At 43.2% G+C, this 27,229-nt stretch overlaps 1 protein-coding gene across 1 annotated transcript in view; it reads left to right on the top strand.

Moving 5' to 3' along the window:
• Positions 1 to 18,222: 18,222 nt before the first annotated feature.
• The window catches only part of RBM20 (RNA binding motif protein 20), a 191,157-nt gene continuing 182,150 nt past the window's right edge, over positions 18,223 to 27,229 (top strand). The window contains exon 1 of the mRNA XM_050957981.1: positions 18,223 to 18,368. Within this exon, the coding sequence (XP_050813938.1) occupies positions 18,223 to 18,368 (146 nt within the window). The remainder of the gene's footprint in view (positions 18,369 to 27,229) is intronic.

Below are 27,229 nucleotides of genomic sequence, written 5' to 3'. Positions count from 1 at the left end.
GGTAAATCTAGCACTGCTTGTTCCTGAAATTCCATAGACATTTCATAATTTAAATCAAAAAATTTTTGTCAGTTGAGACTTTCAGGGTTTGACAGCACTCTATTATAAAACTTTTACAAGCAACGTGATCCACAAATCATGCAGAAGGATGGGACTCTTACGAAGCACGTATTTCATCTGGCTTGCTTTTTCACCTTCCATTCTCTCCAAAAACCACCTGAACTGATTCTTTTGCAGGAGTACTGGGAACTGTGCCGTAGGCTATGACAAATAAGTGAGCCTCTAGGTGATGCCCCAAAATAATCCTAAATAGTTTTCAGACTCATCATTTAGTGTCTCCTTAGCTCGTTGAAGTCAGTGACCATTTATACCAGCAGAGCATCTGGCCCCTAGACTCCTTCCTGTCTCATAACTCTTAGTGCTGCTTCTCCATGAGGCAGAGTTGGGATTATCATAGAAGGAAAAGCCACTGGATTCCTGTGCCTCTTTAGAACAGAGCCAGCTTGGCATGATGGGAAGCAAACTCAGGAAGGAAGGAAACCTGAGGTGGAGAGGAAACAGCTGAGCCACCTAAGGAGAGGTGTCCCAGGGATCAGAGCCATTAGGGATGCTGTCAGAGGTGGAAAATGTTCCAAAGCGCCTGTTAGAGAAGCTAGAAAGTAGGGTAACCAGATGTCCCAATTTTATAGGGACAGTCCCAATATTTGGGGCTTTGTCTTATATAGGTGCCAATTACTCCCCACCCCGTCCCCATTTTTCACCCTTGCTATCTGGTTACCTTACTAAAGCGGTTCCACTGGGACACAGCATTGGCAGTGGGATGGTTTTCATTTGGGGTTCCACTGAGGAGCAAACCCAGCAAGGAAGATTCTGAGCTGTTAGGGACTCTGTTTAGAGGGAGGAGAAGAGTATATTGGAGGGCAGGGAAAGCAACAGTCTGACAAGAACTGGACAGCATGGACACAGTGGGCTTGTAGGGAATGCCCATACCAGTGAAGAGCCAGATTATCACTGGCCTGTGTATAGTGGAGGGGCCTTCAGGACTTTGTCTAATGCAAGGACCTCCACTGAGCCTTTTAGTGGGGTATTCACTGAAGATACTGAAGTAGCAGCATCCTCCGAGTGTATTATTCAATCTGGATATAACGGTAGGCAGGGCACAAACAGTCTGCTCAGTTGGAATGATTTTGTTTTGTGTTAACCTTCCAACAGGGATTTATCTGTGTCTGCTGGGAATTATGATATGAAATACTCCAGGGTGGAAATTGTGTGTGGGGATTATCAGACTCATGTTTGGTTAACCCATAGCCGTCCGTGAGCAATCCAGAGCTCCCAGTGCAGGGGTTCTAAAGCATTAGCACTTAGTGACAGTCAATCCTAATTCTTTGTGCCAAGGAAAGAAAACAAGGAACATTTCCCTGCCATATCCCCCTGTGGCGTGCCAGTGTCTGGGTAAGAAATTTTCAGCATTTTCTTTCTTCCCCCTGGCCTTTTTTTTAAACATTCCCTGGCTCATCTGAAAGATGCAGGAATTTACTTTCCAGCTTTGGTCTATGTGCATGATTTCCTGATGGGTCAAACCAAAACCTTGGATGCAAACACTTCCAAATATTGGGGAGGTTTGGATCCAGATCAGGATTTTGCACCTTTTCTTGACAGATTAAAATACTGAACAATTGAATTTCATATATACATTCCCCAGTTATCACAAAGCATTGAGCAAAGTAGCACTTATTTTTGAGCTGGTCACGGATGTTTAACAGTATATGCAGCTTTGAGGCTACCATTGAAAAGCTCCTAGAAGTAGAATAAATGCATCAATTCATCTCTTAAAATAGGTGAGCAGTTAAGAGCATATAACTGTGGTGGCTTGGCATGGGCTATCTGTATGCTTCTGGGTGCAGTTCACCATATTGAGCCTAGCTATCTGAGATAATGCAACAGACCCTATGTTGTATCATGGCTTTTACAATCCTTTGGAGCTCATTTGTTGTCAGTACCTCAGGGATGAACTCTTCAAGTCCAGTTATCAGGGCTTTCTCAGTGGAGAGCCCACTTCTGCTCCATCCACTGGTCCACTAGAAACTCGTGTTTGACTAGCTTCAAGGTGCAGTATAAATGCATCTCTTTGGTCAAGAGTTTTTTATTATTTTAGGTGCAGGTTCTACACAGAGTAAAGACAGAGAGATGTTTTGTGAATTCTATATTTAAACTATCGTAAGTTGTCCAAGTGCTGTATTGCTGTCACCTTCTGAAGACCTCACTAGTGATCTGATCCTGTGTGGTGGTCGTTACCCTCAAAAACTATCCATAATGATGAGATGAAGCTACAGAACTGTGGAATAGTCTCCCAGTGGAAGTGATGGAAGCTCCATTGCTTGTGTCACTTTAAACTCGATGTAGAACTGAACAATATTATCGAGAGGTGGCAGGTAGCCTTTTCATACTATAGTTTCCACTAGAGTCCATGATGATGCCTTATTTTTTCCCCCACTATAACTTTTTTGCTTGAAAAATTTGGCCTGATAATCGTCAGATATATTCTGAAAGCCAAAGAGAATGTTTTTTGAAAAAGTCATTCACCTTTCTGTCTCATTTTCCTCACCTGTAAAATGCTGATAATACTTGAAAGTACTATATAAATGCTAAGAATTATTGTTATGAACTAATGACATTCCATTACTGGGCAATGTAGACCTAGTATTTTGTTGAGATCAGTGTAAGCCCTAGTTATGTCCACTCATTCAGTCCTTCTTTCCTGATGTGCCCAGTCATCATGTAATAAAATAATCAGTCACACTTCGTGTTAAAGGTTACATTTATAAATAGTTAATTGGTTAGATGTTTAACTAAATGGTGAATCAATTGTTATAGATTCCAACAGGTCAATAGATTGTTTCCAACTATCTCGAACACCTTTGTGTTATGTGCATATAAACCAGGCTGGTGTGAGAACATTCATTCTGTACTCTTTTACTTCTGTACAGTTACAACTCAAACCTTACTGGAACTTTTGTTTTTCCTGCATGCAATTATAACATTCTATTTCCATTGCTAACCCTGTAGTTTTGGATCCCTGAACTTTAGACTTTGAAAGCTGCATTTTGATTTGGATGTAAAGCACCTGCTATTTAGAGTGACACTTAAATCCGTAATGAAAATTCAGTCCTAATCATCAAAGGAAAGTGAGAGTTAAGTTCGTGCATGTCCTCTGTATCCTGTTTCCCTGCTGCTCATCCACAGAAAATAAATTACAGTGGATGTCATTGCATCTCCTATTCTTTGTTTAAATGGTTAGAGTGGTCAGTGAGTCTGTCATTTTGGGAATACCATGTGAATACTAAAAAACATATTTTTTTGAATAGTCAATTAAAATGTTTTGATGAATACAACCTCCCCTCCCCCTCATTTTTAAAAAGTCATAAGAAGTCTATGGGTCTGATTTCACCGCTGTGGCATTCCAGTTCTCTGCTCATGTGACTCCATTGAAATCACTGGAATTATATGTATGTAAGAGTGCAGGAACTCAACAGGCCAATGAAATCAGTGGAGTGACACAAGTCTGAAGCTGGAGTAACAGTGGGGAGCCAGGCCCTATGTGAACAACTGTAAGCTTTTCACAGTAAAAGGCAATGCACAGGAGACAATGCAATATGCACCCTATTGCTACTCAAAGTGAAACAACACAATCCAAAATGTCCATGAAGGTCCAGAAGCAAGTATGCTGTCCAAGAAGTCATTGGTCTTGGGTTTCTTCCAACAAGATATTGATAAGTAGATCCCAGATTTTCTGCATTCCACCTGAAAGTTGCCCTTGAAATGAGCAATATAAAACATCTAAAGACATGAATGGAAGCCCACAGCTCATGTAAAAACACCCAGTTTTGTCCACTTTAACAAGCCAGCTTTCCAAAGGCTATCCCACCACAGACGTTCTGAGTACCTTCAGTCTTCACTGATCCTCAAGCGATGCCCAGCACCCTACATTTGCTTTACCAGCACATCTCCAAAAAGACATAACACAGAACTGAGCCACAGAAAAGCAGTAAAAGCAATTTTACAGACATGGGACTGAGGGCTGCTGTGATGCCACACAAGGAAAAATTAATGGGAAGATTTTAAAAGGCACAAATGGGAATTAGGCATCCAGGTCCCCTTGACTTTGAACCACTATTGGGCACCTAACTGCCCTTGTATCTTTGAAAAATCTCCCTCTAAAAGCCTAAGCTATTTAACATGGAAAAGAAAAGAGGGAAGGGAAATCTCATATAAGTCTATAATATAATGACTGGTATAGAGAAGCATGGTCTCATGGTTCAGGCACTGCTTGGGAACTCAGAAACGTAACCTGAAGTCATTTGAAATCAATGGGAAGACTTCCATTGACTGAAATGGGCTGTGGATCAGTGCCCAGGAAATCTCTATTCAGTTCCCAGCTCTGCCAGACTCTAATCAATCTATAAAATGGGTATAATATGCCCTTTCTCCCACCCTTTGTCAATCTTCTCTATTGACATTACAAGCTTTTGCAGTCAGAGATTTTTGAGTAGCACAGTGAGGTACAGATGTTTAGTCCCAATTCAGGAAAGAATTTAAAAAAGGGAAGGAGGAGGATCTGGGGAGCTACAGACCAGTCAGCCTCACCTCAGTCCCTGGAAAAATCATGGAGCAGGTCCTCAAGGAATCAATTCTGAAGCACTTAGAGGAGACGAAAGTGATCAAGAACAGTCAGCATGGATTCACCAAGGGCAAGTCATGCCTGACTCAGGGCCAGCTCTAGCCATTTCGCAGCCCCAAGCACGGCAGCATGCTGCGGGGCGCGCTCTGCCGCTCGCCGGTCCCGCGGCTCTGGTGGACCTCCCTCAGGTGTGCCTGCGGATGTTGCACCTGAGCTGCGGGACCAGCGGACCCTCCGCAGGCACGCCTGTGGGAGGTCCACCGGAGCCACCTGCTGCCCTCCCGGCAACCGGCAGAGCGCCCCCCACGGCATGCTGCCCCAAGCATGTGCTTGGTGCGCCTGGGCCTGGAGCCAGCCCTGGTCTAACTAATCTAATTGACTTCTGTGATGAGATAAGTGGCTCTGTGGATGAAGGGAAAGCAGTGGACATGTTATTCCTTAACTTTAGCAAAGCAAAGATATGGTCTCCCACAGTATTCTTGCCAGCAAGTTAAAGAAGTATGGACTGGATGAATGGACTATAAGGTGGATAGAAAGCTGGCTAGATCATCGGGCTCAACATGATCAATGGCTCCATGTCTTGCTGGCAGCCTGTATCAAGTGGAGTGCCCCAGGGGTCGGTCCTGGGGCCGGTTTTGTTCAATATCTTCATTAATGATCTGCAGGATGGCTTGGATTGCACCCTCAGCAAGTTTGCAGATGACACTAAACTGGGAGGAGTGGCAGATACGCTGGAGGATAGGAATAGGATACAGAGGGACCTAGACAAATTAGAGGATTGGGTCAAAAGAAATCTGATGTGGTTCAACAAGGACAAGTTCAGAGTCCTGCACTTAGGACAGAAGAATCCCAGGCACTGTTACAGACTAGGGACTGAATGGCTAAGCAGCAGTTCTGTGGATAAGGACCTAGGGATTACAGTGGATGAGAAGCTGGATATGAGTCAACAGTGTGCCCTTGTTGCCAAGAAGGCTAACGGCATTTTGGGCTGTATAAGTAGGGGCATTGCCAGCGGATCTAGGGATGTGATCATTCCCCTCTATTCGACATTGGTGAGGCCTCATCTGGAGTACTGTGTCCAGTTTTGGGCCCCACACTACAAGAAGGATGTGGAAAAATTGGAAAGAGTCCAGTGGAGAGCAATAAAAATGATTAGGCTGGAGCACATGACTTCTGAGGATAGGCTGAGGGAACTGGGATTGTTTAGTCTGCATAAGAGAAGAATGAGGGGGGATTTGATAGCTGCTTTCAACTACCTGAAAGGGGGTTCCAAAGAGGATGGATCTAGACTGTTCTCAGTGGTGCCAGATGACAGAACAAGGAGCAATGGTCTCAAGCTGCAGTGGGGGAGGTTTAGGTTGGATATTAGGAAAAACTTTTTCTCTAGGACTGTGGTGAAGCACTGGAATGGGTTACTTGTGGAGGTGTTGGAATCTCCTTCCTTAGAGGTTTTTAAGGTCAGGCTTGACAAAGCCCTGGCTGGGATGATTTAGTTGGGGATTGGTCTTGCTTTGAGCAGGGGGTTGGACTAGATGACCTTCCAACCCTGATATTCTATGATTCTATGTGCTTGAGTGCAGTCCAGAATATTTGCCTGAATCTTAGATTCATGGAGTTTAAGGTCAGAAGGGACAATTAGTTCATCTAGTCCAACTTCCTGCATATCACAGGCCATTGCATTGCACCCAGTTACCCCTGTATTGACCCCATAACTTGTGTTTGGCTAAAGTATAACTTCCTGACAGGCATCTGGTCTTGATATGAAGACTTCAAGGTATACAGAATCCACCACTTTGCTTGGTACCTTGTTCCAATGGTTAATCACCCTCACTGTTTAAAAAAAAAAGTGCCTAATTTCTAATTTGAATTGTCTGGCTTCAGCTTCCAGCCCTTGGTTCTTGTGCCGGTCTCTACTACAGTCGTTATGCTCTTCGCAGCTTGATTAAAGAGAACTAGTACCCAGTATTTTCTGCCCAGGAAAGCACTTATACCAGCAGTTCTCAAACTTTAGCAACCTGAGCACTCCCTTTTGATTTTAAAAATTTTGGGGACTCCCCTAAGCCCCCCTCACCCATTGCCCAGCTAAAGGGGGGAGGGCTAGCTCAGTGGTTTGAGCATTGGCTTGCTTAAACCCAGAGTTGTGAGTTCAGTCCTTGAGGGGGGCACTTAGAGATCTGGGGCAAAATCAGTATTTGGTCCTGCTAGTGAAGGCAGGGGGCTGGACTTGATGCCTTTCAGGGTCCCTGCCAGTTCTATGAGATAGGTATATCTCCATATATTATATTATAACCCTCTTCCCCCAATGCCACATTCCTACCCTTCCCCTTCTCCAAGGCCCTCCTCCTTCATTCCATCCCCCCTCCCTCCATCGCTTGCTGTCCCCCACCCTCACTCACTTACATCATGCTGGGGCAGGGGTTTGCCATGCAGGAGGGGGTGAGGGGTGCAGGCTCTGGCCTGGGGCAGGGGGTTGGGGTGTGGGAGGGGTGAAGGGTGCAGGCTTTGTCTGGCACTTCTCCCGCAGCTCCCATTGGCCGCAGTTTCTGGCCAATGGAAGCTGTGGAGTCGGTGCTTGGGATGGGGACAGTGTGTGGATGCTGCAGAGACCCACTGTCCCACCCCCCCAGGGGCCACAGAGACGTGCCAGCCACTTCCAGGAGCTGCGCAGAGCCAGGGCAGGTAGGAAGCCTGTTCCACAGCATGCGGAAGGGAGAAGGAGGAGCTGACTTACACAGTTTAATCAAGTGACTTCTCAGTCTTCTTTTTGATAGACTAACAGATTGAGTCTCAGTTGGGGTGTCTAGGTGCTACTGTAACGCAAATAAAGTAGTTGTGTGATTTGTTAGGTGCCTAATGTGTGCTTAGTGCTACTACAGTAGAAAGACAGTCCCTGTCCAAAGTGGTTTATAATCTAAATAGAAAACCCCTGTTTGTAAAGCAGTTTGCAATATGTACAGCGCTATGTAAGTGTGAAGTTTGATCAGATAGCCAGTTGGGAGCAGCCTCCGTTTCCTGTTTCTAATGAATGAGGGAGTATTTGGTCAAATAAAAGACTACCCCTATAAACCAGCTACATGATTTTACAGATGGTAAACTGCAGAGGGAATTAATTTTCACAGTGCCTCGCAAACGGGGCTGTGACCATGTTTGGGGTCACTGGTCGTTAACATACTACACATAACTTTTATTTAACCTTTGTCGCGCTCTGCCATAGAATGTTAGAGAGAGAATTTATTAAGATTCTAAAAGCAAGGATTAGACACATTATTATGAGTACAGTATCTGCTGTGACGCTAGCTGTGATAAAATTTCAAGGGGCATCAGTCCTCCTGTTTCAAAGCATACATTTAGCATCAGCTGGAGTGATGGAGCAGATTCCTCAGTGGAATAACAAGTTACTGCTAGGCGATCTATGGTATCATTTACTGAATGCTCAGTCACTCAGCTATACCTTCTCCTGGTGATGCCCCTAGAAAGAAATCACCTGTCTTTATCCCAGGGCAGTAACTCAACCCCTCTTTATAATGCATACAGTTAGCTCCCAGATGGACTATGTCTTTAAACTTGCTGAGACCCTCACTGAGGATTACCCCAAAAAACCTCACATTGCTTTCTATCTCAGCCTGTCCTCAGTCTAGGGATACCTCTTTGCAGGGTCCCTCATATTTTTATGCACAAAGCTGAATATTAGATACTAATCTACTCGCAGAGGTTTGTTTCACAGTTATTTTTCATTCCTTTCAGAAGGCAATCAGTCACCTAGTATTTCTTTCACTTCCCAATTAACTATAGGCATCAGAGTGTCTCTCTATATAAAGAATGACAACCACAGGAGCTTTCTCTACTGTAATAACATGGAAGAATTCCATGCAGAGCCTCTTTTCCAAATCAGAGAGGGATGAAAGCTTGAGACTTTTAATATTAAACTGAACAAAGCACTAGAGAATGCAGTGCAAGGAACAATTCTTTGTTGGCAGGGAAAAGGATGTGATGCCCTGATTATTTTTCAAAATATATATAAAGTACAGGTTGCTCAGTCTCTTCCATGTTATTTTGCTATTAAAGGGATTGTACACATTGAAATATACGCTGCTGGTATAAGTCTCCATGACCTTGAATCTGGTTGAGATATTTACACCTGTGCAAAGTAAGTACAAAATGCAACCAAATCAGAATTTTCCACTCACAGTGGAAGTAGTATGCAAATCTTTTCAGAAAGCAACCCCTTGAAAGAGTCCCTAACTAGTACCCCTTTTCTGTTTCTCTGTAATATATGGGTATATATCAAAAAGCATGGAGATGGGGGTATGTTAAAGGTTGACCCTGGGCCCAATGTATAGTGATATTACGTGGACATATAAATTGCAGGTTAAAGGTTTTAATAGCACTCATTTCGAATAAGCAGCATAATTTGCTCATTGCTTTCCCACTCATTAATAATGAGTCCATCAAAATTTATGCAGGTTAAACCTAATCTCATATCACACTAGCATGCTTTAGCTCTTTCTCTAAGAGCTATTCCTGCATTAAAGCAGTGGTGGGTAAAGTTATTGCCATATTGGCCCTGATCCTGCAAATACTTACACATGTGCTTAAGTGTTTGCAAGGTTGTGAGCCATAACTTATACAATCACTCAGTAAAAATACACTCTTTGGGTGATCCCTAACAGGAGTTTCTTTTAGGGATGACTCCATAACTCGTGACTAGCATAGGAGAGCGATGACATTGCTGGCTGGTGCATAATCATCCTCTTCTATTTTATAAACACATGACATGGGCCATATGCAGCAGATTATTATTTCCAGGTGTACAATGGACACATTATTGGTAAAGGGTAAAATTATATTAACACTTCCCTCCTTCCCAGAGGTGCTGTGAAATTTAATGTTTGTAAAGCACTTTAAATCCTTGATAGAACTACCTTATGGAAGTGCTGGTGTGTTAAAATATTAAGCTGGGTTTCCTTTCTCGGGCTCCATCACAAAAAGGAGAGAGGACTATGAAGCTCATTACATTTTCTTTGGGCACAGGGAACAGCTGTATGCCAGCAGCGGAAACCTGTCCCTCCCTCCATACCAAATCAGTGACTGATGGCCACAAATAAGGCACCAATAATAAAGGTGAGGGGGGAGATAGATTGTCACTGTGGTCAATTAGGCTTCAGGAACACAGTTAGCAACCTTCAAACTTGTAAGGATTAGGAAACGGAATCTTTGCTTGGAGCTCCAATAGTGTCCCCACCTGTGCTTCTAGGATATAAAGGACACAGATGACAGCAACTAATTTAGGGTGCAAAATCTTACACTTGCATCGGAATGCTTTGTATGATTATTGTAGAAATATGGGTCAAATTGTTTCTTTGGGGTAGCGATTCCCTTTGTATAGACATATAGGTACAACTTCCAGAACAGTTGGGTGCTACTGTAATAACAATGAAAAATATATATTTCATTTGCTACAGGACGTCAGGACCCCAAATAAGAAGCAGACAGAGATACCACTGAGGCCCAGAGAAACAATCAGTTCTCCTGCAGAAGGCACCAGTGGAAAGGTAGTGGCCTGCAGGCTCTCTGGGGGATGGAGGATGGTGAGCTGCAGGGAGGGAGCTCCAGCTGCTGCTGAGGCAGAGCACTAATGGGGTGGGCAGGGAAGAGGCAGCACAGGGCAGCGTCTCTTCTAGGAGATGGGGAGGAAGCTCAGGGCCCTGGACAGTACCTCCCCAGGGGTGGAGCATTACTCCCCCTGCCCCTGTAGCTAGGGGGATAATGGGGAAGGGAGTGAGAGGGCAGCTGGAGGAATAGAGAGGGGATGGACCTGACTCACTGCCCCCAAAGGATTGGAGCATTTGCAAGGGGGGGCTAGTAAGGAGGGAGACGGGGTGTGGGAGCACCCCATGGTTTGAAGGTAGTAATAACAACCAAATACAGGGCTTGTGCTTCCAGCACCCCCACTATAACAATTGTTCCAGCAGCCCTGGGCGGAGGAGTAGGTGCGGTGAACCCCCCACCCCCCGGCCAGGAGGATAGACGCGGGGTCCTGGTTCACAGCACCCCCCAGGCTGGAAGGGGGGCTGAAGGGAGAGTCCCGGCTCACTGCGGTCCCCGGCCGGGAAGTGGGGGAAGGGGGTCCCGGCTCACTGCGGCCCCCGGGCCGGGAGCGGGCGGGAAGGGGGGTTCCCGGCTGACTGAGCCCCCCGGGCCGGGAGGGGGACCGTAGGGGAGGGGGTGTAATAACCTTAGTCCCAGATTTGGACCTTAGCGTCCAAAATATGGGGGTTAGCATGAAAACCTCCAAGCTTAGTTACCAGCTTGGACCTGGTACCTGCTGCCACCACCCAAAAAATTAGAGTGTTTTGGGGCACTCTGGTCCCCCTGAAAAACCTTTCCTGGGGACCCCAAGACCCAAATCCCTTGAGTCTCACAACAAAGGGAAATAATCCTTTTTCCCTTCCCCCCTCCAGGTGCTCCTGGAGAGATACACAGACACAAGTTCTGTGAATCCAAACAGAGTGAATCTCCCTCTCTGTTCCCAATCCTGGAAACAAAAAGTACTTTCCTATTCCCCCAGAGGGAATGCAAAGTCAGGCTAGCAATCCAACACACAGATCTCCCCGATTCCTTCCTCCCACCAATTCCCTGGTGAGTACAGACTCAATTTCCCTGAAGTAAAGAAAAACTCCAACAGGTCTTAAAAGAAAGCTTTATATAAAAAGAAAGAAAAATAAGTACAAATGTTCTCTCTGTATTAGATGATACAACACAGGGTCAATTGCTTAAAAGAATATTGAATAAACAGCCTTATTCCAAAAGAATACAAATCAAAGCACTCCAGCACTTATATTCATGCAAATACCAAAGAAAAGAAACCATAGAACTTACTATCTGATCTCTTTGTCCTTACACTTAGAAACAGAAGACTAGAAAGTAGAACTACTTCTCCAAAGCTCAGAGAAAGCAGGCAGCCAGAAAACAAAGACAAAAACACTCAGTTCCCTCCACCCAAAGTTGAAAAAATCCGGTTTCCTGATTGGTCCTCTGGTCAGGTGCTTCAGGTGAAAGAGACATTAACCCTTAGCTATCTGTTTATGACACGCCCCCCAAATTGCAGACAGTGGGGAAGCTCACTGGCGGCGATTTCCTTCTAGAACTTGAAAATAACAGATTAATACAACACATACACCTTTACATATACTCCTAAGTATATAACTAACAGACTTCTACATTTTAAGAACACTTTTTAACTACTGAATTATGGGAAACTCTCACGGGAGAGTGCATCAGCAACTTTATTAGAAGCTCCTGTGATGTGTTGAATTTCAAAATCAAAATCTTGGAGAGCTAAACTCCAACGAAGAAGTTTCTTGTTGTTCCCCTTGGCAGTATGAAGCCACTTTAGTGCAGCATGGTCAGTTTGTAGTTGGAACCGCCGTCCCCAAACATATGGGCGTAGCTTTTCCAGGGCGTACACAATGGCATAGCATTCCTTTTCACTGACTGACCAGTGACTTTCCCTCTCAGACAGTTTCTTACTGAGAAACACGACAGGATGGAAGTTGTGATCTGTTGCTTCCTGCATGAGCACTGCTCCTATACCACGCTCAGATGCATCTGTGGTTACTAGGAATGGCTTGTCAAAGTCCGGGGCCCTGAGCACAGGGTCAGACATGAGCGTTGCCTTAAGTTGGGTAAAGGCCTTTTGACACTCATCAGTCCACTTAACTGCATTTGGCTGGGTCTTTTTGGTCAGGTCGGTCAGTGGGGCAGCGATTTGGCTGTAGTGGGGTACAAATCGCCTGTAGTATCCGGCCAAGCCTAAGAAGGATTGGACCTGCTTCTTGGACCGTGGGACAGGCCACTTTTGGATAGCATCCACCTTGGCCTGTAGGGGGTTTATGGTTCCTCGACCCACCTGGTGCCCCAGGTAAGTCACTCTGTTTTGGCCTATTTGACACTTTTTGGCCTTAACAGTTAGTTCTGCCTGCCTGATGCGCTCAAAGACCTTTTCCAGGTGTAGCAGGTGTTCGGGCCAGGAGTCTGAAAAAATGGCCACATCATCGAGGTAGGCAACTGCAAATTCTCCCAGTCCAGCTAGTAGACCATCTACCAGCCTCTGGAAGGTTGCGGGTGCATTTCGAAGGCCGAAAGGAAGGACATTGAATTCATACACCCCCGCATGGGTGACGAATGCTGACCTCTCCTTGGCAGGTTCATCTAGCGGTACTTGCCAGTACCCCTTGGTTAAGTCTATTGTAGAGATGAACTGGGCACGTCCCAACTTCTCCAATAGCTCATCGGTACGTGGCATTGGATAGTTGTCCGGACGAGTTACAGCATTTAGCTTACGGTAGTCCACGCAAAAGCGTATTTCCCCATCTGGTTTGGGTACCAGAACCACTGGAGATGCCCATGCACTGGTAGATGAGCGGATTATACCCATCTGTAGCATGTTCTGGATCTCCCGTTCTATAGCGGCTTGGGCATGAGGAGACACTCGGTAGGGTGGGGTTCTGATTGGGTGAGCATTACCTGTATCAATGGAGTGGTATGCCCGTTCAGTCCGTCCTGGGGTGGCTGAGAACAGTGGGGCGAAGCTAGTGCACAGCTCCTTGATTTGTTGCCGCTGCAGACGTTCCAGGGTGGTTGAGAGGTTGACCTCTTCCACGCCACCGTCTTTTTTCCCGTCGTAGTAGACACCGTCAGGCCACTCAGCATCATCTCCCTGGACTGTAAACTGACAAACCTGTAAGTCTCTGGAATAGAAAGGCTTGAGAGAATTAACATGGTACACTTTAGGCTTTAGTGAGGAATTGGGAAATGCTATGAGGTAGTTTACAGCTCCCAGGCGCTCTTGGACCGTGAAGGGCCCTTCCCATGATGCTTCCATCTTATGGGCCTGTTGCGCCTTCAAGACCATAACCTGGTCTCCTACCTTGAAGGACCGATCTCTGGCATGTCTGTCATACTAGGCCTTTTGCTCTTCCTGAGCATCCTTTAGATTCTCTCTAGCAAGGGCTAAAGAGTGTCGGAGGGTGCTTTGTAGGTTGCTTACAAAGTCCAGAATGTTAGTTCCTGGAGAAGGCGTAAACCCCTCCCATTGCTGCTTTACCAACTGTAATGGCCCCTTAACCTCGTGACCATACACAAGTTCAAATGGTGAAAACCCTAAACTGGGATGTGGTACAGCCCTGTAGGCAAACAGCAACTGCTGCAACACTAGGTCCCAATTATTGGAGAATTCGTTGATGAATTTTCGTATCATGGCCCCCAAAGTTCCATTGAACCTTTCAACCAGGCCATTGGTTTGATGGTGGTACGGGGTGGCAACCAAGTGATTCACCCCATGAGTTTCCCACAGTTTTTCCATGGTCCCTGCCAGGAAATTAGACCCTGAATCTGTAAGGATGTCGGAGGGCCAACCTACCCTGGCAAAGATGTCTGTTAGGGCCAGGCACACAGTGTTAGCCCTGGTGTTGCCTAGAGCGACTGCTTCTGGCCATCGGGTAGCAAAGTCCACTAAAGTCAGTACGTACTGCTTTCCTCTGGGCGTCTTTTTTGGGAAAGGGCCTAGAATATCCACAGCTACTCGCTGAAATGGGACCTCAATTATGGGGAGTGGCTGGAGAGGGGCTTTGACCTGGTCTTGAGGCTTTCCCACTCTTTGGCATACCTCACAAGACCGGACATACTTGGCAACGTCCTTGCCCATCCCCTCCCAGTGGAAGGACTTCCCCAACCGGTCCTTGGTTCTGTTCACCCCAGCATGGCCACTGGGATGATCATGGGCTAAGCTTAAGAGCTTCCCCCGGTACTTAGTTGGAACCACCAACTGTTTTTGCGGCTGCCATTCTTCCCGGTGTCCACCAGAAAGAATTTCCTTGTACAAAAGTCCTTGGTCTATAACAAACCGGGATCGATTAGAAGAGCTGAGAGGCGGTGGGGTGCTCCGTGCCGCTGCCCAAGCTTTCTGAAGGCTGTCATCCGCTTCCTGCTCAGCCTGGAACTGTTCCCTTGAGGCTGGGGTCACCAGTTCTTCCTCAGACTGTGGACTTGGGCTTGGTCCCTCTGGAAGCGATGTAGGTGATGGGGTTGTTTCCGTTGCTGGTGTACCGCTCTCCGCTGGTGCACCTGAGGGTATTTCAGGCTCTGGCTGAGCCTTTTGGGTATGGCTGTCTGTTGCTTCTGCCAGTTTTGGCTCGCTGGCGCCCTCTGGCGTTGAGTTTGAAGATGTAGTTGCACTTGCTGGTGCTGGTTGCTGTTCCAGTTCCGGGCCTGGGACTGGAGATGCTGTGGCTGTTTCAGTGGTAGGCATGGAATCCGGGTCCACTACCTCTGTCTGGGTCTCTGGTAACACAGACGGGGCCTCTGTGGACGGTTCAGGAACAGGAATGGGTCTGGAAGCTTGCCTGGTTTGGCTACGTGTAACCATTCCCACTCTCTTGGCCCGCCTCACCTGGTTGGCCAAGTCTTCCCCCAGTAGCATGGGGATAGGATAATTGTCATAGACTGCAAAAGTCCACATTCCTGACCAGCCTTTGTACTGGACAGGCAGTTGAGCTGTAGGCAAGTCTACAGCTTGTGACATGAAGGGGTAAATTGTAACTTTGGCCTTTGGGTTGATGAATTTGGGGTCAACGAAGGATTGGTGGATAGCTGACACTTGTGCCCCCGTGTCTCTCCACGCAGTAACCTTCTTTCCGCCCACTCTCAAATTTTCCCTTCGCTCCAAGGGTATTTGAGAGGCATCCGGGCCTGGGGATCTTTGGTGTGATGGTGGTGTAATGAATTGCACTCGCATGGTGTTCTTGGGACAGTTGGCCTTGATATGTCCCAGTTCATTACACTTAAAGCATCTTCCATCTGATGGGTCACTGGGCCGAGGTGAGTTACTGGAGACTGGTGAGGTTGAAGGGTAGGGTATCTGTGGCTTTACTTGGGTGGTATGTGGGGTCTTTGGCTGTCCTCGGTGGTAGGGTTTATGGTCTGTGTGCCCCCTGGGGTAATCGTTCCCCTTGACAGTAGCTTTTTTGCTTTCTGCCAGTTCCATCCATTTGGCTCCAATCTCCCCCGCCTCAGCGATATTCTTGGGGTTTCCATCTTGTATGTACCGCGTGATGTCTTCAGGAACACCATCCAAGAACTGCTCCATTTGTATGAGGAGGTTCAGTTCTTCCAAGGTTTGAATGTTGTTTCCTGTTAGCCAGGCCTCATAGTTTTTTGCAATGTAGTAGGCGTGTTTGGGAAATGACTCCTCTGGTTTCCACTTTTGGTTTCTGAAACGCCGACGGGCATGATCTGGGGTTATCCCCATCCTGTATCTGGCCTTGGTTTGAAAAAGTTTATAGTCATTCATTTGGTGCTTAGGCATTTCAGCTGCCACCTCTGCTAAAGGTCCACTGAGCTGTGACCTCAATTCTACCATGTACTGGTCTTCGGGAATGCTGTACCCAAGACAGGCTCTTTCAAAATTTTCCAAGAAGGCCTCGGTGTCATCACCTGCCTTGTAGGTGGGAAATTTCCTGTGCTGTGGAGCAATAATGGGCGCCGGGTTGTTAGGGTTGGCTGGCACATGCAGCCCAGCTTTTGCCAACTCCAGTTCATGTTTTCTCTGTTTTTCCTTCTCTTCATTCTCTTTTTGTTGTTTTTCCATTTCTTTTTGTTGTTTTTCCATTTCTTTTTGGTGCTTTTCCATTTCTCGGCGGTGGGCCACCTCTTCTTCTTCTAGTTTTCTTTTGTGTGCTGCCTCTTGGGCTGCCTGTTCTCTTTGGAAGGCTGCCTCTTTGATCTGTTCTTCTCTTTCTTTCATCTCCATCTCTTTTTGTTTTATTTCCAGTTGTCGCCTGTGTTCAGCTTCTTTGATTTGCTCTTCGGCGTCAATTTTTGCCTTAGAAGTCATGATTCCTGTTTTCTTGTGTTGGGGTGCCCTCCGGTGTTTATCTTCTGCACTGCAGGTTCTCTGTTGCCTCCTGAAGTCTGCCTAGCAACAGTGCCTTTAGCTAATTTTCCTTTTCTCTCTCTAGCTAATGTTCAATGAAGGGAAACCAGAAAAACCACTTTATTTGCATGCCTATAAGTGCTGGTACTTGCCTCCTAATGGGAGGGCTATTGCATGACAAAAGACCCTTAACATGCAAGCCACAAACTGCGAGAGAGAGCAGAAAAAAAATTCTCTCTGGTTCCCTTTTAAAACCAACTGCTTCTCTCTGCTAAAAAGCCCTTAGCAGAGAAAAGAAAAATATAATATTTCTACTGGCTTCTGGATTCTGTCTCCCACCAGCTGCCACTCATGTAATAACCTTAGTCCCAGATTTGGACCTTAGCGTCCAAAATATGGGGGTTAGCATGAAAACCTCCAAGCTTAGTTACCAGCTTGGACCTGGTACCTGCTGCCACCACCCAAAAAATTAGAGTGTTTTGGGGCACTCTGGTCCCCCTGAAAAACCTTTCCTGGGGACCCCAAGACCCAAATCCCTTGAGTCTCACAACAAAGGGAAATAATCCTTTTTCCCTTCCCCCCTCCAGGTGCTCCTGGAGAGATACACAGACACAAGTTCTGTGAATCCAAACAGAGTGAATCTCCCTCTCTGTTCCCAATCCTGGAAACAAAAAGTACTTTCCTATTCCCCCAGAGGGAATGCAAAGTCAGGCTAGCAATCCAACACACAGATCTCCCTGATTCCTTCCTCCCACCAATTCCCTGGTGAGTACAGACTCAATTTCCCTGAAGTAAAGAAAAACTCCAACAGGTCTTAAAAGAAAGCTTTATATAAAAAGAAAGAAAAATAAGTACAAATGTTCTCTCTGTATTAGATGATACAACACAGGGTCAATTGCTTAAAAGAATATTGAATAAACAGCCTTATTCCAAAAGAATACAAATCAAAGCACTCCAGCACTTATATTCATGCAAATACCAAAGAAAAGAAACCATAGAACTTACTATCTGATCTCTTTGTCCTTACACTTAGAAACAGAAGACTAGAAAGTAGAACTACTTCTCCAAAGCTCAGAGAAAGCAGGCAGCCAGAAAACAAAGACAAAAACACTCAGTTCCCTCCACCCAAAGTTGAAAAAATCCGGTTTCCTGATTGGTCCTCTGGTCAGGTGCTTCAGGTGAAAGAGACATTAACCCTTAGCTATCTGTTTATGACAGGGGGTCCCGGCTCACTGCGGCCCCCAGGCCGGGAGCGTGCGGGAAGGGGGGTTCCCGGCTGGCTGAGCCCCCAGGGCCGGGAGGAGGAATGTGGGGGGGTCCCCGCTCACTGCGCCCCCGGGGCTGGGGACTCTCGGGTGCGGGAGGGGGGCTGTTCCTCCCATTGGCTCCGCTGTGCCAGGCATCGCCATAAATGCTGCTCCCCAGGCGCCGGCCGCCCCCTTAGGGCCGCCGCCAGCCTCCTAGCCGGCCGGGGGGTGGCTCCCGCTCCGGCTCCCGTGGGCCGGGCTGTCCAGCCCCCAGGCTTTGCTCCCTCCCGCCCCCCTCCGGGCTGGCTCCGAGGCGCGCTCCGCGGTGCCCCATCGCTCCAGGGGGCTGGGGAGGCTCTGGCTGGATGGTTCCCGCTGCCACCATGAACCAGGCTCCGGCCCCCAGCGGCTCTGAACAGCCCGACCGAGATGCCCGCAAGGCGGTCCCCGGCCACCCGGCCTCCAGCAGAGGGATGCAGCCGCCGCCCCGTCTGCCCCAACTCGTCCAAAAGTAAGAGGCGCGCTCGTGTGTCCCGGGCTCGGAGCCGGAGCGGGGTCCAACTTCGCCCTTGTTTCTGGGCTGCTCCTGCTCCCCTTCCCTCCCGGCGGTGTCACACTGACAACGAAGCGCACGGGGGTCTGTGTGCAGAATCCCCCTCCCCGATTAACGGATCTGTCTAGCCGGGTCGCTTTGGCAGGTCTGGAGCATGCAAATCCTCACGGGTCCTGTAGCTGAGGGGTTTAAACGGCGATCGCTGTTTTCCACTCTCCGAATTTAGGTACCAGCAGGAAGCAACTTTCACCCTCTTGGCCCTAGGGAGACAAACGAGAGTAAATTCTGTTCCTCTGATTTACAGAGTCATCCCTGCAAGGAGCAGCACAGGTTGAGTTTTGCTACCGGTGCTCCGCTGAGTTTCCTTTTAAACGGGCTCAGACACGTTCAGAGTATGTAATGGGTCCGTTATAATCCACTTCACTTCAGGGTAGATTTTCAGATTGTATTTGGACGCTTCTGAAAAGTTTTTGCGTTTGTAGCTGTTGTTGGTTGTTGTTGGGTTCAGCACAATTCATAAACAAAGAAGTTGTTGTTTTCCTATGAGTTGTAAATGTGATAGTCCTCAGGCCTACAATGAGCGGAGTCCGTATTGTACCGGTACAGACAAGAAATAGGAATAGTTAAGAAAACTTACCACTCCCATGCATAAAAGACTCTCCCTTGCCCTTACCAGTGTAATAATTGTAATAAAAAAACCTTATGGTATTTTACTTTTTTACTCTGGCACTCAAAAGGGGAAGAAATACCCTGACACATACAGTTGCTTAGGAGTGATCCCTATTTTCTGTTGGGTTAAACCAGAGGGTTAAAGAGTAACTAAATGCTCTGTAGTTAGTACATGAAATATGAATACTATATAAATTGATATAAGGTAATTGCATGTTCTGTATCTAGTTTTTGTTCGTTTGCTCTGGTCATAGCTTTATGTTAAAAAAATAAATAAATCCAGACTCGTATTTTGGCAGAAAAAAATACGCTAGTAAATATCGTTTTGAGAGCTGCTAGATTAATCCCCTCTTGTTTTAAGATCTGCCGTTCGCTTTGTTGATTAGAAAAGAGATTGAGCGTTAAGTATTAGCATATGTTAAAAAAACACATTTTGACATAATGGTCCAGGCCACAACAGGTATTAAGTTCTTGTGTTCAGTTGTCAAGTAAATCTCTGGTATGGTCAAACAAAGACTGATGCATTGTAAAGTAATACTAGCCTACTGGTTAAACTTGGTATTTGTAGAACTTTTATCAGTAAGTGAACATATTTTCGTTAAATATTACTGTATGGTCAAGATTAAGTCTACAGAGCAAACACTCTCAACCTCCTTCCCCAACATATTCAAGGGAACAATGTTTATTATAAACAGAACATATGGAATATTTAAAATTGAACATCTGTGTATTTAATTGAATTTTAAAATGTGTATGAAAGCAGACTCTAAGATGTCTCTTTGTGGTACTAAAAGTCAACAGTGTTTTCTGAAGCAGGCAGCATAATTTTATATATGAAACTTTCTCATGTTTGGTATATGTGTTCAGGCCAATTATTCTTATAGAAACTGAACTTCAGTTTGAAATATTAGTGTGTATAATATACAGAAATATAGTATTTATGTAATATTAGTATCATGTAGTTCTTCTGGGTAACTGAAGAGCTACTATATATGTAAAGTGTAATCCTGCTACTAGCCACTTAAATTTGTTCCTAAATCATCACAAAGTCTGTCTGAACTTTTAAATGAAAGTCTCTAAAGATGGCCCTGATGTCTTATTGTTTATCGAGATTTTATATGGCACATAACACAAAAGTTAGCTAGGTGAAGATGTCAAGGTGTTTCATGACCACCCTTCTGGTTTTTGTTTAAAACATTTTTAATAATCATCACATTTTTGATAATTGCTTCTGACAGCAAATTCTGGGTAAAAATTGAAATGTGAGTCACCCTTTAAGTCTATCTTTAAGAAGACAATTTAAAGAACATGATGTGCATCAACTGTTCTGTATCATGGCAGCATGGCGTAAAACGGCAAATGTCGAGCATCTCTAGCTAAGGCACTGCAACTTGATCATGTTATTTTGTAACTGTGCTCCATAATTTAATCTGTGCTTCTGTGTTTACATTATAGTTAGTGCACTCCCACATGAAGTATATTAAGTAGGAACTAAAGGCAAGTTGTATTTTGTTGCATGAGGAATATTTGGAAATTAATTTTATAATCCGAATATTTGATTCACATGTTGGTTATTTAAGATAACAAATATAATGGTACATCTTAAAAATGCTGTATCAAATTAGCCTTTTAATATAAATTAGATGAAATGTAAATTAGGACAGATATTATGATCCTCAAAACAAGATGCCTTAAAACAAGGAAATGGTTATTTGTTATTCTTTACAGGAAAGAGAATTGCTGATTCATAACTAGAAAAGTTCAGTGCTTATAGGAATTTTTCTTTTCCTCAGACATGTTCTCCATTTCATGGTTGCCTTTTTAAAACATTTGCTTAACTTTTGTTTTTATTTTCCAATCCACAGTTGAAAAAAAAAGCTTTCTAGATTAGCTGCTAATTTTCTAGTTAGCCTAATGTAAAATATAATTTATTTTTATTACTGTTTTTTGTGGGCTGTTTCCATTTTGTTACTTGTAGTTATTAGATTTATTGTTAAGTGCTCTGGCTCCCCTGGCCTCCATAAAAGTGTTAGACGTTATTGCAGACTTGAGTGAAATAAAGATGGGATTACTGAAAATATTTTAAAATAACACTTTACAAGAGTAACTTGGTAACCATTTACAATAAACAATCTGTTAGGCAATTTTGAGTAAAATTAATAGAACTGGAGATTTGATACTTTGACACAAAGTATCTTTGTTAAAATCTTGCAATGTGAACATAGTAAACTAGGTATCAGAGGTGTAGCCGTGTTAGTCTGGATCTGTGAAAAGCAACAAAGAGTCCTGTGGCACCTTATAGACTAACAGATGTATTGGAGCATAAACTTTCATGGGTGAATACTCACTTCATCAGATGCATGTAATTACATGTGTTTACATGCGTCTGACGAAGTGGATATTCACCCACAAAAGCATATGCTCCAATACATCTGTTAGTCTATAAGGTGCCACAGGTCTCTTTGTTGCATAATAAACTAATTTTCTTATTTCCAAGGATTTTTAAAAATGGTTCTCCATCTTAAATTCAAAATATTTTCATAAAATGTAATTAAGGTATTTTAGGTTTCTTGCTGATGCTAGACTAACTAATGAAATAAGGTACATACTACTGTAGAATATACTGTCTACACTCGGGTGTATAATTCTGTGTTCTGAAAACATCATTGGTCTTGACTAATAAAGAGCCTGAAAAGAGATTTATAGAAAGCTTAAAATTGCAAACATAAGCATGATTTAGTTAGATGCATTGGGAAATGACTTTTTATTCCATGGAAATAAAATTTGGCTTTGAGGCCAAAGCCATCGGATTATGAGATCAGTGTTGTGGGGGGAATGTATGATGAACTGATATTATTTTGAAGATTAATTTTAAAAAATGCATATATTTGTATATAAAATAAATCAGACGGCTAAGGAAAGAAAACAAGGAAAATTCGAATATTAGTAGCAATTATTAATGATTATTATTTTATTGAATTCTGTTTCTACTGTGGTAGTGCCTAAGGACCACAAACAGTGATTAATGGCCAATTATACTAGGGAGTGTACAAACAAATAAATATTAGAAACCTGTAAAATACCTAAAATAGCTATTCAATACATAATAATGTTAAGTAGCTGTTTGAAGTTCGTTATTCTTTTCTGCTACAAAAGTTCACTTTTACAGAACACGTTTTGTATTTTAGATGTTGCACCACACAGTGCAAAAGCAATTTTTAGCCCATGGTTCAGTGTTGTACTGTATCACCTGCTTTTAGGTTGAGTGGGAATGCTTAAGAATCAAGAAGAAGCAAAAACTTGTATTGGTAAATCTTTGGCTTCCAAGATGCATGGTTTACTGCTGTGTAACAGAACAACTATCTAGAAATAACTTTGAGAAAAGACTGATTAGTGTTATTACCTTAAATATAAAGAGACTTCATGAAATGCAGGTTGAATTCTGTATTAAAAATCTTAGTTAAAAAAAGCTGTGAGTAAATACACAGTTGAGGGCATTAATTGTAACTGAATGCATTGAAAATTTTAAATGATTAGTTGCACACTTGCAGTTTTAATAATTTGTCCTGGATATAATAATATCTATCATAAATGCTGCAGTTTTGTAGCCTCCGATAGATACTGTTGACATGCATTGCAAAACACATGCAATGAGCCTAAGACATCTAAAATAATGAGACAAAAACAAAGCAAATATTTTTTTTCTAAGGGAAAATGTTACCTCACTGTCATGTTTTGGAAGGAAGATGAAATCTCCAACATCTTTTCAGAATTCCTTCCTTTACTTCCTACATCTTAAATAAGGAATCGAGTTGGGAGAAAAACAAGCACTGAAGGAAAACTTACTGTGGGATGAACGTGTATGGTCAAAGACCTAGAAGATCCAAGAGAGGCTTCCTTGCCTTATATGCTAAAATAGCTCTTGTTCCCAAATTAGGAAAAGGGTAAACTAATCTGTTTTAAACATTAAATGTTAGCATCAAGTTTTCATATTGCTTATTGGGTTTTTTTTTGTTGTTGTTGGGGCTTTTTTGCTGTTAACTGTAACTTTTTTCTACTGTAGGACTCTTTGGACTCGCCTGAGGCATCAAATATTAGATGTACACCATTATATCCATTAGTCATGGCAAATAGCTTTTTACATATAGTGCATGCATAACTGCTATTTAAAAATGGTACTTTAGGAAAAAAACTGTTTTTATTGTTTTTGTTTTTATAGATCTAGGCTTTCCATATTTATATGTAGATTTAAATGACAGTTTTAAAAAAAGGAGTTAATTTGATTCTTTACATTTCTCTTTTCCCTACCTAACAACCATCACAATGTAGTTAATGACAATTATAACAATGTGATCTTCTTTGCTTTTTCCCTTAGCCCCAAATGAAAAAAAAAATTACCGTAGCTGCCTTCACCAGGAAATGTTAACACAAAATTGGAAAGGAAATATAAAAACTAGATCAAGCAAAACTGGCATTGTGGTGTTAAGCAGAGCTTTACTAAACTATATCACCCTAGTCCTCTCATCTGCTGTTTGTATGTTGTTTTTTTTTTACATTCTGCAGAACAGGTAACTTGTCTTTGTCTGTGAAGTGCCTAGTGCCGTTCTGGTGCTACATAAACAATGAGTCTCTTCTCAGACAATGCCTAGTATTCAATTCAGGACTCAAAATGAGGATCACAAATTAAGTGCAAAATGAAAAAGCTATTTAAAGCTTCACTTCAATTTGAAATCTCTTGGGTTTTTTTTTTTTTTTTTTTTTTTTTTTTACACAAAATGAGTTAAAAGTTGTTTCAGGCACTACCGGTGCCCTGGAGTTCACCTGTCAGTGCTTGTGGCTTAGTTATAACTTCCTATTGAGAATATTTTTCTCTCCCCTGTGACTGCATGGACTACTGTACATGGGAAACAGTGAAACTGACTATACATGAGGTGCTGTCGAATGCACAGAGTAAGCAAACAGAAAAATTGAGATTTCTTTTTCTCTACTCTATTCAATTTAAGTGTTACTGCCAATAGTAGGTAAAATATTTTCAGGCATAAAGTACGATTTTTTTTAAGTTGATGGCATTATTTTAATAATATAGCTGTCTGAAACCAAGACTACCAGAATTTTTTTTTAGTCCAGGAATTTTCCTGTGGGTTACATAATAAAACTGAACAGAGTTTTGTCCTTAGATGAGCTCAACAGGTTTTAAGACTTGAGGAGGGAGTATTGAGGTGGAGACAGAAGTGGAACACCAAGCAGAACTATGCTTTTCAATAAGCATGAAAAAATCCCCCTGTGCATAAATATCCCATTGAATCTAACTTTTATGATTAGTTACGGTCATTATCCAATTCTGGATGACCCTGCAAATATGAAAGTTGTTTGGAAGATTTTAATGGAGAAAATGCTGCTGATCTGCAGCTGGCCTGGATAGCAGGCAGCGCCCGTGGTTCCAGTGCTAGAGACTTCAGTGGAATGAACCCAGGCTTCAGGAGCAGGATAAGGAAATAAGCAAAGTAATTAGTGGTTTATGGAACACAACACATGGGAGTGGATTCCTTCTTACTGTTACTAAATTGAGTGGATGTAATTCTTTTTTATTGGAAATTCAATACTACTGTTCCCATCAGTGAGGAGGCTGGGAAATGTTTGCCTTCGTTAAGCAGTCAGCTCTCGCTACAGGCATTGTGAATGCAAATGCTCAAAGCAGTAGATGTGTATAAGCTAAGCTTGGATATTGACGCTACCGCTAAACGACTATACTGCATTCTTATCTTCGTTCTTTCCTATATTAAGAGCCAATGTGTGTGGACAAATTCAGCCTTGCTTCAGTATTGCAAAGAATCCTTTCTAAAGAATTGTCAGAACAATAATTAGAAATAGTTACTTTAAAGACAATTATTATTATACTTTGTCTACAGGACTATACAGATGTGTTTTGGGAGGGGAATGAATGGAAGCATTATTTGCAATGATCACTATACTGGACTGAAACATTTTATGCACTTTGCAAATATTACCTTGATTTTTTTTTATCCTAACAAATTCTTTTCATCTCTCTTCCAGCTAGACATTTTGTCATGCTCTGTCTCTCCTCCCTCCCCCCCAGTATACGTCTCCTCCTTTCATCTCCCTCATTCTTTGTAACATTTCTGTACTTGATTTAAGGACACAGTTGATCTAGCTTCTGCCCTTGCTTTCTTTATCTCACACTAATGACCTATCAATTGGAAACTGTCACTTTATGCTGTGGTAAAAACTAGCAATCCTGCTCCCTTGTATTGTGGAAACTTTTAATATCTTGTTTGTTCTGGCATCAAGCACCGTCTGTTTCACCAATTGCTCCTGCCTGTTATTAGAACAAATGCGAATTATACACATTTTGCATCATACTGCGGGAAACAGCTTAATGCTTTTGTAGTATATTATTTGATTAGGGGGTAGATGTAATTATAATGCACAGAGGCTATTATTTCATGGCAGACTTATTACACAGAGAAGTTTAGACTATATGCAAACCATTAGATTAAAAGTGATTTTATCTTGAAACAACACCTATTAATCAGACCACATCTGTTTATCTCTTATAGTCAAAAGATTTCAAAGGGGCCAACTTTGTCACTTAGTTTTCCTTCATAAGCATATTGTTAGGCCAACTAGGTTGACCCTGAGCCCAATGTATAGTGATATTACGTGGACATATAAATTGCAGCATAACTGTCATTCTTTCTGAATTTGCCACAAAACGGTGCTCCAGAATCTAAGCTCTTATGGGTGGTTGTGAGGATAGCCACTAAAATGTAAAAGCTTGCAGGGATGTCTGCCTGAGTCTGCAGACAGCTTGCATCTGTAGCTCTAGGAGGAGCGAAAGGTTGACTTTCCTCAGTGTGGTGTTAACTCTGCAGCCTATTGATAATTGAAATGGTGATATGGGTAACTATTTCACTGCTGATCCTTTTCAGTAGATATACCCAGATTACCTACTCCTTCCTCAGTTTAGGATGTCCTGCATATACTGGGAATGAGTGAAGTGGGGTGTGAGAAGAGGAATTTTAACCCTCTTCCCTGCCCCCCATTGCATTCTAGATGCCCAAAACCCCAGTGTTCCCTACCTAGTTGTCAAAACCTCCAGCTTCTCCCCAAGTTACCTACATTGCAGCTTTTTGTTTTCAATACAAAAAATGTGCAGCATATTGAAACTTTGGTAGCAGTGTAAAATATCCTGAATATAACATCACCAAGGATTACTGGTTTTGAGTCTACTGAACAGTGGGGAGGCATGTTGTGATGGGGTGTGGGACTCAGGGGCAGATATACTTAATTCACGATCAATATGCCTTCTAGGACATAGGGCCTTGATAATGATATGCATTTTCTCTTAAAGTTTGTATCGTATTTTGGGGAATATTGAACTACTTACAAGTCTAAGTACAATGAGTAACTTGGCAGTTAAGTCTTCCTTTATTGAGCTAATAAATCACCTCTTTTTTTTTCCCCCCCTCAGTGGGGGTTTTTGTATGTCTTACATGGAAGTGCACCAGTAACCTGAGAAAACAACAGAATCTATTTTCCACACTAAGAAGCATTATTTACAGGCAACTGTATCTGCTTAAAGGTAGTGTTCTTTAGTTCAGTAATACTTGTATGATTTGTTTTACTGACTATTTGTAAATGGACTGTTCTTTGTTGTTGTTGTGAGACCATTACATTTTAAAAACATAACTTTTGTTTTTAAATCTATGAGCCTGCATATCAAATAAATACAGTATATTTCTTTAATACTATACAGGATACTACATACTTTTTCTCCCTACTGCCCATTCTCCTTGGAAGTAAACTGAGTGCTGACAACTTATAGTATAGAGAAATTATTTGAGAAATTCCCTCCATTATCCATAAATTAAACATGAGTAGTCTTATTCTCACAACTACATACTCAGCCTACTCAACATGGATCACGGTGTTGGATGCCAATTCAAAAATATTTTCTAGAAATGCATCTTCCCAACATAAGAAGTTTGTTGGTGTTAAAGATTACACATATCTCAGATCGGGGCTGAAGTCGTGAGTGGGTTTCTTTCCTAAAACAGCAGAGAAATATTAGTACAAAAGGCGGCATATTTCTCAGCTCTTGACTTCTCTTACCTACCTAAACTCTTCCA

This window comes from Gopherus flavomarginatus, chromosome 6 (genome assembly GCF_025201925.1).
Source record: "Gopherus flavomarginatus isolate rGopFla2 chromosome 6, rGopFla2.mat.asm, whole genome shotgun sequence".
In the NCBI taxonomy this organism is placed as follows: domain Eukaryota; kingdom Metazoa; phylum Chordata; order Testudines; family Testudinidae; genus Gopherus; species Gopherus flavomarginatus.
Note: the sequence above shows the minus strand (reverse complement) of the source record. Positions and strands in the feature narration are given on the sequence as shown.